Here is a 17143-nt window from a genome sequence, read left to right as displayed (position 1 = left end):
GTTTTTCCAAAAATTTTGACAATTGAATTTGGAATGTTCAAATAGTATATATTAATTAACATTGCAAAAAATTAAATAGATTCGGATACAAATGTACAATTTTTGGACCAAAAAATCTACAGACAAACAAACAGGCAGAGAAACAGACATTGTGAATCCAGTATATCCTAAAACTTTGTTGGGAAAAATATAACAAAGTTTATTATACAGGGTGTACTTACCTATTTTGAAGCAAGCCCAGGATATTGGTGCCTGTTCTTCCATTTTATTAATGAGAGAGGCTTATTGTATTTTGAACCTATATAAATTATAAAACAAATATTCACACAGTATAGATATTTTCTAGACATGTATCTAATCCAACTAAAAGTTAAAAGAAACTACAAAAGAGAGTGAGTACAAGTCTTTAGGTTAAATTCTCTAGTGCTGAAAAAAAAAATCTATAAATGTCAATTTATATACATGTAAATAATCAAATGAAATTAGATAATGTACTTTCAATACACATGTAATAGTACCTTGAATGTCTGATTAAGCTAAAAGTCATTATCCCCCAGAAGATAATGTATAGTTTTATAGTTCTTCATAGTTTTTATAGCCAGCAAGTTCTATAATATATATGCCTTACATATTTTCATATGCTTTCATACTTATACTCACTTCCTATGATACCGGTGGGTCTCTGGTACCAGTGTATTTCTAATTTTATCTGTCGCGTGCAAAAAACGACACCTGGTGGCCGGCTTTTTTTAGAGATGAGAAGTGATACCCTGCTGTCAAGAACTATCTAATTTATTTATGAAATGTTACGTCGTTTGGTAAGTAATCAGCTATTTTTCACAAGACCCATAGTTTCTGTGTTATTTTGCACTACTCTTCATACCAGACACCGATAAAGTGTTATTAACAACTAAATTGTAAACCATTTTCCCAGACAGTCTTCAGCTTTGTTGTCGTCTGATGTATTATGGTCACGTGACATGTCAAAAAAATATATGGAACGCTGTTCCTGTTAAAATTATACAGTTTTTCAAATGCGAAATAATAGTGAAACTTGAGATGATGTTGCTTCAAATTGGCCTGAAAAGGTTTCAAAATACATTGATTTATATAAAGTTGATTTTAAAAAAATATGTTCTTTTTTTTAATTAAATAAATGTTCATTATTATTAAAAAAACATATACATTTTCCTAATTATGTTATTTAATTAGAAATCTATGGAAGAAATATTATATATTTCAATAAATTAAATTAAAATTTATTTTGATTATTATTATTATTATTATTATTTTTTTGTAGTTTTTTAAAAAATTATTTACCAATAATAAAATATTGTTAAATTCCTAATTTTTATTGAGTAAAAAATAATTTGTATGATTATTACAGGATGCTGCTGGCAAGATAAAAAAACAAAAACTTCAGTATGACAGGGAAAACCTAAAAAAGGCATACAAAGCCACTTTAAGTGGAGTATCTGTTAATCTGGAATCAGCCAACAAACAAAAGCAGCTAAATCTGCAGAGCCTAAAGCATTAGCCAAGACCAGGACATCCAAGGTATCTCGACAGAAATGCATTTCATCCAAAACCTCTGAAACAGACATGAAATTAACTAAAAATACCCAAGAAATAGCATTCGTAGCAGTAAGTGGACCATCAACATCAGGGATCAACAAACAAGGGGGGCCTGTAAGTGTTGAGGACAATGAAAGTGAAACAGAGTCTTTTGAACCTGATGATGAGCTGTGTTGTATGTGCGGCCTATGGGAACCCCAGAAGTTGAAGGAATGTGTCAATTTGACTCTAGTTGATTGGGCCCAATGTGATACTTGCAGTCACTGGACTCACTTAAAATTTTGTAGTGATGTAAGAAAGATTAAAATTGGTGATGTGTTTCATTGTCCTCACTGTGATATGAAGTAAATTGGAAACTTGAAGGATATTCATATTTCACTGATTAGATCAATTTATTTTAGCTGAATTTAGAGGGAAATAATTTCTAATAGTATTATGTTAATTCATATTTAATTTAAAATGTATTTATTTTGAGAAAAAAAATGTTGATTAAAAAAAAAATCAAATGCATATTTTGTTTGATTTATGACTATTCTAGCTCGCCATACATTTGCACCGGTACCAGAGTAATGTCCCTTGAATACACAAACGCAAAACTCGGTTAGGTTTTTGTCTCTTTCACAGTAAAATATGTAAACAGTTCAATTACAACATCAGAATAAGGTAATTTATTAATTTTTTTATTGACAAAACATGGTAAATGATTATATAAAACTTTTCTGTCCGATTACTTGACTTTCAAAGTTAAGTACACCGGTACCATAGGACCCCGGCATATATATATATTTTATTAGTGTGCTGGATTTGTTCTATAGAAAAAGAGTTGGATTAATTTAGTTTTTGATATATGTTTAAGTCATTACTTATATATACTGTGATGATTATTGTATTTATTTATTTATTTATTTTTACCTGCATTGTGATCATGCATCGTCTGCCAAACCAGCTTTGGGTTTAAATCGTCAGTCAAATCAGCTTTGTGTTCAATCGTCAGTCAAATCAGCTTTGTGTTCAATCGTCAGTCTAATCAGCTTTGAGGTTCTTTGAAAAAAAAACAAAACAAAACAAAAACAGCACTGTGACACTGAACTCCAGTTCCTAAATACATTATTTAAACACGTTTCTCATTAATTTGATGAAAGAACCGAATGAATAACGATCTCAACAAACATTTTACGTTAACTGTTTTACAAGGTTTCTACTTTCACTTTCATATCGAATATAAATATTCAAGCATATCTATTAACAAAAGAGAAACAAATCTGAAAAAATAAGTGATGCTAAATGGCCTAAACATTCATCGTTAACAAACAAAATTACTTATTGATCACTATGTTTATCGGACTGCATTAATTTAACAATCATATACAAGTGATGAGAGTACTAGAAAGTTTATACGGATCTGTAACCGTAATGAATGATCTAAACACAATGAACTAGCCTTTAAAAAGTCTTTTAAAACGTATCCGAGATAACTTACTTTTTCCAACACCCAACTCTTCTGCTGCAGAAGTGACGTCAAACATGACGTACACTTTCATCTGATAAAAACCGAAACCGGTCCGTAAATAAAATGTGGAATGATTTTAATTTTACTCATAAAATAAAACCAACCATAACGATTTTTGGATAAAATACAAATCAGTTTATTCTTGATGAATTTTCCTTTTCAAGAAAACAAATTTTGAATTTTATGAAAGGATTTTTTTTTTGGGGGGGGGGGGGGGGGAGGAGGGGGGGGGAGTAACAGAGTACTTATTCTCTTTTTATCCAAGCTTCTTAAGGAAATGAACATCTTGATTCTTTTGAATATATATACATTTAAATTTACACATCTTGATATATGTTACTGAAATTATTTTTTAATCATGCAGTCTACTTGTTAAAATATAACACCAACTTAATGAAATTACTCAAGTGTTAACTGATTAACATTGAATAAACGTATTTTTTTAATCTCATTGAATTAAAATAAAAATGAATTTTACCTGTTTATACCAAGGACACATAAATAAACACACACAGATCTGTTTCATATGATTTTCATATGATAATTCTCAAAGTATGCATATGATTCTCATATGCAGACTCTTTCATATGTGTATCATATGTATATTGCTTCATATGATTTACATATGCGTAAACATATGATCCACATATGATTTGCCACATATGATACTCATATGATTGAATATACATATGATTCTCATATGATCCACATATGATCCTCATATGAAAGACAATGCATATGTGGATCATATGTGGCGAAATTGCCTATGTAGGTAAGTTGGAAATTTTTTCCCAGAAAATTTCAACATACATATTGACTGGATGAGAAAATTTAGGAATAAAAAGAAAAAAATATCATTTCCTGGAGTTAAAAAAGTCGCTGAGTATGGCCAGTTTTAGTCAGTCCGTCGGGAGAGGGCAAACAAATAATTTTTTGAAGATGGCCTAATCAGTTCATATTCTATGGGCGCCCGTCCGTTTATGAGTGTTTTTATATTTCCCACAGTCTTAATGAATACTATAACAGTGCGCTTAGAAATATGAGTTATAAAGGAAAATGGTTCTCAAGTATTTTTACGAAGGCCAGTAATTTGAGACATGCAAGGATTTTTTTATCTCTTTTTGTGGTTATTAATTATACTCATACGTCTACATTTTCACACTCATTCATAATTATAGTGACATAAACATGACTATGGAGGTAAAAGAAATAAGTGTCCGACCTTTTTGTTTCCTGTCGACACATCCTGAGACCCCATGGCATCACATCCTGTTTGATTTTATTCACTCTGTATGGAATTTATATTAATATTTTATCACGTTCCTAACATGTGGTTACAAGTAATGTTTGACGAACAAGCCAGTGAATGTAATAACCAGGTAGGACCACTAGTTCTTTTTTTCAGTCTAGAGGGTGGGGGGATCGGGGCTTTTCATTTTTTATATATGTATAGGATAGGGTGGTGATACGATCACCCTTCTTACAAAGCATTGTTAAGATTCATGTGGGATTATACCAAAACATCTTGTCGAAAAAAAATATTTTATGTATTAATGCAGCACGACACTGACGGATCGACATGTGCTCCAGGTGGAACAGACGGAAACTACATAATGTACGCACGCGCAACTTCCGGGCATTTACCGAACAACGATAAGTTTTCAAGCTGTAGTATCAACCAGGTGGCGCCCATTATCGAGGAGAAAGGTCGTAGTCCAACCGCCGGCTGTTTCGTAGGTATGACTTTTAAGATTCATAAACCCTTTGCTCACTCATATAAAATGTTGCATTAACTCTTATGATTTTCCTGAAGAAATGTATCTTAGAAGTACAAACAATTATACCATAACTTGCGGGACAAAATTAAACAAAAAAGACATTTCATCTTGACATGTCTATAAAGGAATAATCAAAAATATATGTCATTAAGAGTTATCTCTCTAATCAGAGTATCAATGAACCTTAAGTATAACTTTGATCTAATTAAATTTGTTGAGAAAAGAAATATATATATATATATATATATATATATATATATATATATATATATATATATATATATATATATATATATATATATATATATATATATATATATATATATATGTTTACACAAACACTGCAATTAATCAAATAAATCAGGAGTTTTTTGTGTTACTCTAGTCTTACAACACAGCCTGTGCGTATGGTAGAAAAATGAAACTTTGAAAAGGGGAAAAAATAATTGTACATGATTTCAAATCCTTGAAAAGGAACCGACAATTCAACAAAAATAATTCAATTAATTATTGTTTATCTACATTTATAAATAAAATCGTATATGATATTCATGTTTTGAATTTCCCGCCTTTAGCGCCTACAGGCCACGTGTGTGGGAATAAAATAGTGGAGGACCCGGATGAAGAATGTGACTGTGGGTGGGAGGATGACTGTAAGGAGACGTGTTGTAATCCCGCGGGATCAACCAATTCCTGTAAATACAACAATACCGGGGGTGTGGCGGGATTTTGTAGGTAAGGAGACGTTGTATTCCCAAGGGATCAGTAATTCCCTGTAAATACAACAATACTGTGGATGTGGCGGTATTTTGTAGTTAAGGAGACGTGTTGTAATCCCGCGGGATCAGTCAATCCCTGTAAATACAACAATACCGGGGGCTTGGCTGGATTTTGTAAGTAAGGAGATGTGTTGTTATCCCGCGAGATTAGCCAATCCCTGTAAATACAACAATACCGGAGGTGTGGCTGGACTTTGTAGTTAAGGAGACGTGATGTTATCCTAAGGGATCCGCCAATCCCTGTAAATACAACAATACTGGGGGCTTGGCTGGATTTTGTAGGTAAGGAGATGTGTTGTAATCCCGCGGGATCAGCCAATCCCTGTAAATACAACAATACTGGGGTCTGGCGAGATTTTTTAGGTAAGAAGACGTGTTGTAATCCCGAGGGATCAGCCAATCCCTGTAAATACAATGATACCGGGGATGTTGCGAGATTTTGTAGGTAAGGAGATGTGTTGTTATCCAGCGGGATCAGCCAATCCCTGTAAATACAACGATACCGGGGGTGTGGCGGGATTTTGTAGGTAAGGAGACGTGTTGTAATCCCGCGGATTCAGCCAATCTTTGTAAATACAACAATACCGGAATGTCTTGAATCAATTAACAACAGATTGAGAAAATTCAGCGATTCAGCAATTAAGTTATTGTATTTTGTTGTATGCGAGAATGATTTGAAATTTTTAAACTTCAAGCACTTCAAAATTGATTAAATTGTTCAATATATTACATGTATTTCAATTTTTCTGTCTATGATATAAAGAAGATGGGTGAACATGACGAGCGAAAAGCCTTTAGTCTGACAAACATTAAATCTCAATTATATCAAAATTTTCCTTGATATTTCATCTAAGATTAAAATATACTTTACGTAAAATCTCTACAATTTGCAAAAATCTCACAAAGATTGAAATTATTTGCTAATGAAATATTGTACACACAGTAAAGAGGGCAAAAAGAGTCATTTTCTCATACTACAACACTATTTTTTGATATGAGTGGGTCTTTGCTCCATTTTTTTCTTCTTTTTTTTTTGAAAGTTATTATTCGAAGTTTGCACAAAAGAAAGATTAGTATACATTTTTTTGGTTTCATAAAATGTGGAGCTAAAGGCTTTCTGCACGCTATGTTCGCCCATCTTTAGATATCGGTTGCTAAAGTGTAATCATGGATATATTACAATTACATACGATAAAAGTATCAACTACAGATGAAAATAAAAGCTTATTTGAACTTGGATCCTTTTAATGTTTGAAAATGTCCTTTTCTGTATAGCCCAAGTGAGGGGCCGTGCTGTGGATCAGACTGCCAGAAGATGACTTCCGGTGTATGCCGAGGGAACACTTCTTGTCTCGCTGCCGCCACGTGCGAATATCCTTTAGAAAATAGTTCTGTATAAACTAATCAAAACTTATTTTTGTAAGAGAGAGAGAGAGATGTCTTATTTCCTTAACTGACTCACTGGTTCAGGGGTCACGTGCCCTCCATCGTCACCGGAACCAAACGGAACTGCATGCGCTGACGGACAGGTTTGCTTCCTAGGGGTAAGTTATTCAATACTGGGAGTATGTTATTCAATGTTGCTATATAGCGTGTGTATTCAAGGAATTAAAAAGTTCTATCAAAGTGAACAACAACGACATCTTCATTTAACAGTCACTCGGTATACTTATTTCAGATGCTGTAGCAGCTAGCAATTTTTGTTCCAATCGTGTAAATACAAAACCAAGATGAATGTAACAAAATAACAGAATTTCAAGTTATAAACATTGTAACGTCTAGCGTCGTTTTGACCACACTTCCGTTGTTCTGCTTCAGTGTGCCGCCATATTGAATATCATAACAAAATGTTTTAAACATTATTGGGCATTGTTATAAACTTTGTACTATCCAGTCTTGTTTTGACCACACTTCTGTTTTCTATTTATTTGATTTAACATATTTTATTGCAAAAAAATATATACAATGGGCTTGGGCACAAGTTCTAAAAACTTTAGTCGCCCTCTCCCTACATGTAATATCACAAAATATTGAATTGGATGTGCCCAACAGTGTGTACAGAGTAAATTAACTCACAACATGGAAGTATAATTGTCTATACAGTATACACATTTTAAGAACAATCGATTAATTTCTCTTTAGGAGTGTTCAGCCTCGGTGTGCCTGGCTAAGGGTTACGAGTCATGTCAGTGCCCGGGGTCCGGCTGGAAGGACGCAAACCTCTGCCGTCTCTGTTGTCAAGTCAACGACTCATGTCAGTTTGAAGATGGACACGCCTTTACAGGTGCCCCTTGTAATGACTTCAAGGGCTATTGTGACGTCTTTCACGTGTGTCGCGAGGTAAGACTCTCTTTTTGTCTCCTGTAATCGCGATAGTACGGGGACATTAAACAGGTCGAGGAGTCTACCCTACATGGATATTGTTGTCATTGCGCACAGCGGTGTTTACCTCGAACAATGCCAGCACTGGACTGTCGTGCTGGAAGTCTTAACTGTAACAGAGGAACAATATATAATTAGTGTTTTAGTCATACTGGCTATCCCCTGTACAGTGTTTCTTTTGATGCATGATGACTAAAGCAGTTTGTAAATTAACAGTATTAATTTTATTATGAAAGAAAGTTGATTTTTCGATCAAAATAAACTTGCATGCTAACTAAACTTTGTATGAAAAATTGACTTTTTTTTAACAAGATGTTTTTTTTTATTTTTATATAGGTGGATCCAACAGGACCTTTAAGCAATATCCGGAAGTTGCTGCTGTCAGGTGACGTCATAAACACCGTGAAAACATTCCTGACGGAGAAATGGTGGGTGGCCGTGCTCGCCGCTGTCGGTCTCTTTGTTATTATGGTACGTTGTTGAGTATTGCTTTATGTAGCACCATATATAGTAGGAAACTGAAGAAAACCTTTAAAACCTGAATATATCTCCTGTTCCGCGATCAGAGGTCATATTAAGGCAGATTTGTCTGATTCTTTGTGTGTAGGTTTATAAAACTGCTAAATTAAAACATGCAACAAAACAAATTAACATCTCCTGATTAGAGTTGAATTATAGTTTATATGCTAGTGTTTTCCCCAGTAGTCAGTGTTTTTCTTTCATTTTTGTAGGGCTTATTTATCAAATTTTGCTCCAAAAGTCATGGACCAAGAAAAGAGAGGAGCGGGGGAAAGAGAGATAACCGTGTCAGACCTTTTCCGCGGGAGAGTCATATGTAGATACACTGTAAATATCGATAGGGTTGTGGCAGTTATTACAAAATTTCGCTTCTCACACTTTATCTTTTTGAATGACGTTTCTAGTCCGACTTGTGTACAGACTGTTTGTCTGAGGAGTTCTAAATGTTTTTATAAGAAAAATATCGTCGCTTGAAAGTAGAGAAAGATAGCAGATCTTCATCTCAGTATTTCTGTGTTTTTGTAAAATGTTGAAGGTGTGACCGTTTGGTCGAGCGCAGTGGATAGGTTATCCACTTTTATTAAGGTTTATACAGTGACGTCACATGACATCGTATGTTAGTTGCATATTTCCATAACATAATACTAGGAAGTCTGCGCAGCTAGGTTAAGGACGCCCATGAAATATACGCCTTTATATTTTCAGGGAAAATGAATACAATTTTAATATTTTTTTAAAAGCAGTAGTTTTGATAAATGTGAATTATGGTGTTTGCATTTGTATAAACCAGGTCTCTGCTGAGTTCGGGCAAAGTGACATCGCTTACATCAGCTGTTTGTCACGTGACAGGTTTAAAATTGAACCATATATGTACTACTACAAAGATCGTAAAAGTTCAACGATATATAGGCATCATTCCGCAATAAAATTTATTTTGTTTTCTTTGAGACAAATTCCTCAATCCGAAAAGTGCTGGGAGCAACTTCCTCATGCTCGAGAATTGTTTAAAATTTAGCCGTATTTCTATAAACTCCAGACAAAAATGTAATATGCATTGGAATAATGTTAGATTACGGAATAAATAAACAATGTACAACCAGCTCCCAGCACTTTTCAGAATATTAGGAATGATAGCTATACGTGTTTAAAAATTCAGAATTTATAGTGAAGCGGATATCGTTGAACTTTTAATATTTTCGAGGGGCTGGACCTGTCATTCTAGCACGTTACTGTACAAATGTGCTCTCTACGGCTTTATTTAAAGTCTACACATTATCAATTTAGTTTGACAATAAAATGTGGATTAATGTATTTCAGAATATGTCTCTCTTTTGGTCCGACTACGCATGTTTCGTATTTATTTTTATTTTTACAAGCTACGATAAAAGCTTGATCCACGCCTCAAATACAGAGAAACTGCGTGTCAAACTAAGAAATGACGTCATTTCAGTAAGTACAGCGAGATCAAGCTGGCTTTCATTCTGCATACGCAAAGTGCTATTATGGCAAGATAAGTTGCACATCCATTTATCTTTATAACATTTATGAGAAACAGAAGTATTTAGTGTGTTTTAAAAAGAACATATAGTATTTATTCATCGAGATTCATTTGTATTGTTTTAACGTGACGTCATAATAGCTTTCCCGAACCTCTGCATAGGCTGACGTATATATGAGAGTCCTTAACCTAGCTGCGTGGAGTGTTTAATTTTTTTGACGAAGAACGTTAAATCTACTATCTGTCTATAATATCCGTTAAACCAAGGTTAGTTTATTTTTTTATTTTTACCTTTTGTGTGGTTATCGCGAGAATTCGTTTGGGCGCCATATGCAATATCATGGAGCATTATGGATACCGAGTTTACTTTTGGGGAGGGGGGGGGGGGTCGTTCGGATCAGTGTGCAGTCCAAATTTCCTCTTCACCTAGGCGTTGCTTAAAGAGCTCGCAGTGATAAGCAGCGCTCGCTATTGGTGTATATTCATCATTTTTGTTTGTTTGTTTTGTGTGCGCGTTTTCCCCCTCTAATTTGTATTTTACATGAAAAGATTAAATCAATTATTTTATCAATCTGCATTCCGTCCGACCGAAAAATCAAAATAAACTTTTTTATGTAGCTTTTTAGAATTTTGTTGCAGTATTGATTTGTGAGATAATGTGTACTGTTTGAATTAACCTGTGATGATAAATATTATAACCTTTCGTACCTATGCTGTATATATATTTTTTGTAAGATTTTGAAGAAACTTTGACATGATATATGTATCTGTTGTACTTTTGACTTGTGTAACATTGTCCCGTCAGTTAATCACCTGTCACTGTCCTGTAAGTCTGCTTATTTCTCCGACATCAACACCCCCCCCCCCCCCCCCTTCTCCTACAGACAGCTAGAATGAATATCAACACAGTTTGCAGATTAATAATAAGATATAGGGTATATAAAATTTAATATAAGTTGAGTTTGCTAAAAAAAAATCAAAATGAAAACAGAAATATACCAATCTAAAAAAATCTTGCTTAGCGAACATTTAGTAGTAGTCCTCCCTATTGCATTACTCTAGTATAAACCATTGAAAGGTACAACATTTTTGCATAATTAGTTTCATCATATACCCCGTACATGTACCAAGGTAATCCGATTTTCCTCTGTAATATGCAGTCAGTATGAAGATTGGTCTTTCAGCTTATCCCGTAAATTAATACAGTTTCAGCGGTATTTAGAATTTTCGATCTTGTACGTCACACTGAAACGTCGAACAGTTATACACGACCTGTATACTTCGCACTGGTAAATACAGTAAATTTATATATAAATAGTAAACATGCATTTGATCAGTGCATACAAGTATTTAATAGGATTAGTAGTTCAAGCTGTTCCTGTGTACCTTATTTCGTTATTGTCAGTGCTCAGCACCCGAAAGTCCAAACTATGAATCAAAATATTCTACATCTTATGCACAGGTGTACTGTATTTACTAGTGCTAGTATTAGTAAAGTTTGGAACAGTCATAATATACAAGTAAATGATATACATGTAACAACGGTTTAATCAAGTAATCCATCCAGGAATTCATATTCTCTCTCTCCCTCTCTCGTTTTTTGTAGGCTGACAAGTTGTAAGGAGTAGTCCGTCATCTCGTCCCCTTTGATCTCTCTCTCTCTCTCCCCACGTTTTGGAAACGCATGCATTCTCATAAAGATGTTAAACGTACTCAATGTAATCGGCACTATTTTAGTTTAACAAACTGCTTGCATAGATTGTTTACAAGTTTAAAACAATGTTTCATACTCCATTTTATCATGAGGTAATTCTGAGTCCCCAGACAGATCTTTAAAATTCAATTTAATTACATTTTTAAACATCACGACCCTCGTCTTTGTTGGGCCGTGTTGACAGGCATTGCTTTAGCGACCACTGTCCACGCGATCAAGCGAGCAGTTTAAAAGACTGGACAACCTAACTGTTGACATTTCTTCTTATTTTTCTTCTCGTCATGTTCTATTTTCTTTTAAAATTCATAGGCCAAGGACAGTTTCTGTTGTATTTTCAGTGTATTTCTATTATAGTCTGTATGTTTTAAATATTTTGTAACTATCACTGTATGATACACCAGAAAGCAGATTTTGTTTTTAATTTTATGTGCCTGTTATAAAATTTGAAATTTGTAGTACTCAATTGACTTTTTAGACATTTGCAGTTATGTTAAAGAAATTAAAACAGAGATGTTGTGGCACATGTAAAAGTTGCTTTAAGTTTTATTTTTGTGGCACTTCTTAAACCTGGAAACCCATAGCCCTAAACCTCCCACATAGGTATACAAAGGCAGGTAGAAGTAAGTCAATTAGCAAGTAAATATTTTATTAATAAACAGTGACATGTGTATATGTACAAATACAATAGTGGTTATAATAGAAACATAATTACACTAAACCCGGCCCATTGGACCTATATCTAAATTTAGCATATAAAACATATTTTTCAGAGAGGGCGCATACTTTAATTTTATTTGTACAAATTAATATTTCTGTCTTACTGAAAAAATTAAATTGTCTCAGATTCTTTAGCATTTTTCAATTAAGTATTTAAATTATCAACTAGATAATACATTTCTGTTTAAATTAACAAATTAAGGAAAAAGTCTTTTCGGATGTTTCCGAAAACTGCATTGGAATAAGAAATGTTAAGAAATAAGAGATCTAATAAAGAGATGTTTCGTAAACACCTACAAAACGACATTAATAAACTTATAATCAGATTTTGTTGGCCTTAAGTCGTAAAACACACACATACTTTGTGTATATCTGAACTTTGAATTCCATTTACTTATATGTATATATTCTCTTTTAAATAACGGTACAATAAAGTGTCGATCAGGTCCTTACAACACCAGATAGATTTATGACACCGGGGATCGTACCACTGTTTATTTTATCGGTACTAAAATGACTGGGAATGCAATGATATAGTTCTAACTTCCTTTTCACTAATCGATACTGATATTTGTGGAAAGCTAAATTTGCCCATAAACTCACTGTTCCGGAATTTGTAAAACCATCGTCTCAAAAGTCACCGCAAGAAAAAGTGATTTTTGCGTCATTAAAAATTCAGGACACATCTCTGAGAAAATAGTTCTATGCTTTGGATTGAGGGGTCTACATGGGGGTAGACTCATCGCTGGGGTGTACATCGAGTGATAACCGGTTAGGCCTCTTATATAACGTTAAACTTTGATCCGCCTCCCAGATGCCGAGGCGTGTACATCCAAACGAACGGCAGGAAGACCGGGACCCAAATAAACTAAACCAGCATCTCAAGGTATGTGATTATGTGGCGCGGATCATAGTGTAGTTAAGGTCTCTGACATCGCAAGGTATGTGATTATGTGGCACGGACCACAGGCCTTTGAATCGCTTAAATTCGACTTTTAAAAAAAATGGGGTGTAATTTTTTTTTCTAAAAGCGATCTAAAGGCCTGTGGCACGGACCAAAGAGTCATTTATGTCTCTGGCATCATGTTGTAGGTGATTATGTGACGCAGATCAAAGTGTCATTGACTTCTCTGAAAATTGAATTTTTGTTACGTTTCTATGTTCTGAGAACTGATATTTTCTTAGACTCCAGACATAGACAGATTTATACCCTTTTGATGGAGGTTACCAGAGGAGTGAAATTACAATAAACGCAGACGGCAGATTTATTGATCGATTTCAGTCCATTAAAATGACATTTTCTATCTTTTTTGTGTAAAAGAGACAAAGTCTGAAAATTCACTTTGAAAAAAATTAATTATCAGAGAAATGATGTTCACGTGCGTTACAAAAATTCATTACAATGCATGCTCTAGTAAATCTATGTATAGGACAGCCACAGAACACGGCATCAACGCAGATTAAATGTCAAAACAACCACAAACCCATTAGTAGTTATATAAATCTTTTTTCTTTTTCAAAAAAAAAAAAATGTATGAGCGGATATGCTAATTATAAGAAATGGCTTAAGTTTCTTCATTTTTTAACTAGACATTTAAAATTTAAATTTAATAATTTTAATAGTGCATGATCTAATGAACATTTAAGTCTCTCATTTAAATTGACCCTTACTGTTATTCAGGAATAAAAATTCAGTATTCCGTGTAAAATTTGCTACAATAAAAGGGCGGATTCAGAAATTTAAAATAGGGGTTTCGGAACTCGATGATATAAATTGATCATCATAAATCATCAATAATTAATTGGACCTAATAAAAGTTATCAGTGTGCCATTTCTAAGGAAAATAGTTTCAGATTTGGTCATGAAAAAGCAAAAAAATACAGGCCCGTAGGTTGCAATTTCACTTTGAGGGGGCACAACCATACATTTTCAGTTGGGGGTGGGGGGCTGGGGGCACTATCAACTACCAAAATTCCTTGACAAGCAAAAACAGGTCATCAGACGTAATTATTGAGGGGGCACAAGCATATAGTAGCTATGTTTTCTATAGTATTCTATATATCGGCAAAATTATAGGGGGGGGGGGGGTGCCCCGCTTCCCCGGTTCCTACAGCCATGCAATAGATGTTTTGATTTCGATTCCTATTTTCCGGAATTAACTCTCGGATTCTCACGCTACTGTAGAGAACATTCGCTAGCAATATAAATCTTATATATATAACTGACAGTCGATATAAAATAAGTTCTATTTGACAATTTGTCATTTGTACATGTACTTTTTTTCTCCTTCAAACCAAAAATACTTCAAAAATATTTCATTTTTCTCTTTATAAACACATTGTTTTCTGATGTCCGAAAAATTACAGCATCGCTGTTTTATTTCATTCAGAGCGCCTTCCATGACGTAATAGGAGAGCCTCCAGGGTTACGTAGTGTGAACATCACGTGGGATTGTTCCAAGGAGTGCTACACTTTTTTCCACGCCTGTTGCTATGGTTTTGTAACGCTATTCCTCGCGCCATTCATCGCTATCGGTTGGGGTTTTACTTTCGCTTTTACAGCCTTTGAACATATTTGGTGTCTCACACCTATATTCAAGAACTGTTATATTTGCTGTGAGAGTTTTTTCTTACGCTGCATTCGTTCCATTCTGAATTGTTGCGTCACACCTTGGACTAACGCATGCGGAGGAATTTTTGTTGCTTTTCATAAAGACATACCGGAAGCTGTGGTTGTACACCCCAAAGCGAGGCTAACAAAGGTATCATCACGTGATAAGAAGAATGATGATGAAGAGGTGGCTCAAGAACCGGAACCGGAAAAGAAAGCATTATTAGCTGCACCAGTTGTTATTCGGGAATCTAGTTATGTCTCCGCAAATAAAGTACAGGCGAACAAGTCGATACAGCGTCAGCTGGGACTCTACCAATGAATTGGAAATATTATAAACAATATGGTTTTGCTGTTATTCAATTCATTTCAAGAGTTAAACTTTCAATATTGGAGTATTTGTTGATCGCACGATTTAACATTGCAAGTGTTTTTAATTAACTTTTTATTTATTTAATGGTTTTTATTTATTTATTTATTTATTTATTTATTTATTTATTTATTTATTTATTGTTCATTTTTTGCTGCTTGTAAAAAAATTCAGACATTATTTTACAGGAAAAATTCTTTCCATTAGAAAACAATGCATAGAAAGTACAGGAAAAATGTATGATACATTAAAAGGTTTCTATTTTTTTTTCTCTTTCCATTGGATATTAGCAGAAGAAAAACAAATACTTAAAACGTACAGGAAAATGTATGTTGCATTAAAAAGTTCGTATTCTTATCTTCAAAATGCCACAGGTACTTGTGGACAGGACCCTTCTCCCCCCCCCCCCCCAGATATTCAACCCGAGGCTTGTTAGACATTTTTTGTCACAAATTATATTTATTGCACTTATTCATCATGTGTACCAAAGGCAAAAATCGTGAAAACCCCAAAATAATCGTTCCACACAAAAATACCCCACTATACATTATAAGAGAGAAAGGTATGCCACTCCGGTTTGTTTAAGTTGTACCCCCACTGGTCTTTCTGGATTTAAAAACATGTATTTATTTTATTTTAACCTAAAATGTCGGTTCACATTGTCTCTACATATATTTCTGTCTTAGTTCATGCTATCGGATTGACTCTGCATCTCGTTAGAATCCCACAATTAATCCTTAAACAGCATTGCAGTCAGTGGGTTGAAAAATCCTTAGGTAAACGCAACGGAAGTGCATAGAGAATATATTACCTATTATGATAACACCCGAGAGAGATTATTACGTCAGGCCAAAACTCTCTGGGGCGTTATCGTAATAAGTGATACATTCTTGATGTACTTCCGTTGCGTTTACCTAAGGATTTTTCAACCCACTGACTGCAATGCTGTTTAAGGATTAATTGTGGGATTCTTACGAGATGCAGAGTCAATTCGATAGCATGAACTAAGACAGAAATATATGTAGAGACAATGTGAACCGACATTTTAGGTTAAAATAAAATAAATACATATCTTTAAATCCAGAAAGACCAGTGGGGGTACAACGTAAACAAACCGAAGTGGCATACCTTTCTCTCTTATAATGTATAGTGGGGTATTTTTGTGTGGAACGATTATCTTGGAGTTTTCACGGCTTTTTTCCTATAGTACACATGATGAAAAAGTGCAATAAATATAATTTGTGGAAAAAAATGTCCAACAAGCCCCGGGGTTGAATATCGGGAGGAGGGGGGGGGGGGTCCTGTCTACAAGTACCTGTGCAAAAGGAGAACTGTCGTTTTAAGCCTCTGTCTACCAGGACTGTGTAACCACAGAGCTGACACGGCGTCGTTAAATTTCTGGGATCACCGTGGAATATCAGGAGAATTCAATGAAATTTTTAAAGGATTATGTGACGGCGACCAAGGCGTTTCTACAGAGATCACGCGGTTTCGTCTCAAACTATGACGTGGAATGTACTAGTCTCTGGCGGAATATGTTCTTGGATTTTGTTTGGCTAAAAGTTTGTTTCTAAAACTACATAGAAAACAATCTGATTAAAATCAGATCCTTGATCCGCTCACATAGATCGCTACACCTTGTATAGGGATCTATGTGAGCGTATCAAAGGATATGATTTTAATCGGATTG

The 17143-nt window shown here is 34.4% G+C and overlaps 1 protein-coding gene across 1 annotated transcript in view; it reads left to right on the top strand.

Annotated features, from left to right (window-relative positions):
• Positions 1-15553, top strand: part of LOC133199242 (disintegrin and metalloproteinase domain-containing protein 10-like) — a 52943-nt gene extending 37390 nt beyond the window's left edge. The window contains exons 8-17 of the mRNA XM_061335086.1: positions 4645-4822; positions 5439-5598; positions 6918-7013; positions 7105-7186; positions 7785-7982; positions 8361-8495; positions 8756-8822; positions 11457-11503; positions 13287-13358; positions 14863-15553. Coding sequence (XP_061191070.1) covers positions 4645-4822; positions 5439-5598; positions 6918-7013; positions 7105-7186; positions 7785-7982; positions 8361-8495; positions 8756-8822; positions 11457-11503; positions 13287-13358; positions 14863-15405 — 1578 coding nt within the window. The 3' untranslated portion in view covers positions 15406-15553. The remainder of the gene's footprint in view (positions 1-4644; positions 4823-5438; positions 5599-6917; positions 7014-7104; positions 7187-7784; positions 7983-8360; positions 8496-8755; positions 8823-11456; positions 11504-13286; positions 13359-14862) is intronic.
• Positions 15554-17143: the final 1590 nt, after the last annotated feature.

Source organism: Saccostrea echinata, unplaced genomic scaffold (assembly GCF_033153115.1).
Source record: "Saccostrea echinata isolate AGI-Se365-2 ecotype Australia unplaced genomic scaffold, CSIRO_AGI_Sech_v1 ptg000033l, whole genome shotgun sequence".
NCBI classification, from domain to species: Eukaryota; Metazoa; Mollusca; class Bivalvia; order Ostreida; family Ostreidae; genus Saccostrea; species Saccostrea echinata.
The sequence above is the reverse complement of the archived record's forward strand: the minus strand, read 5'-3'. Positions and strand labels throughout refer to the sequence as shown.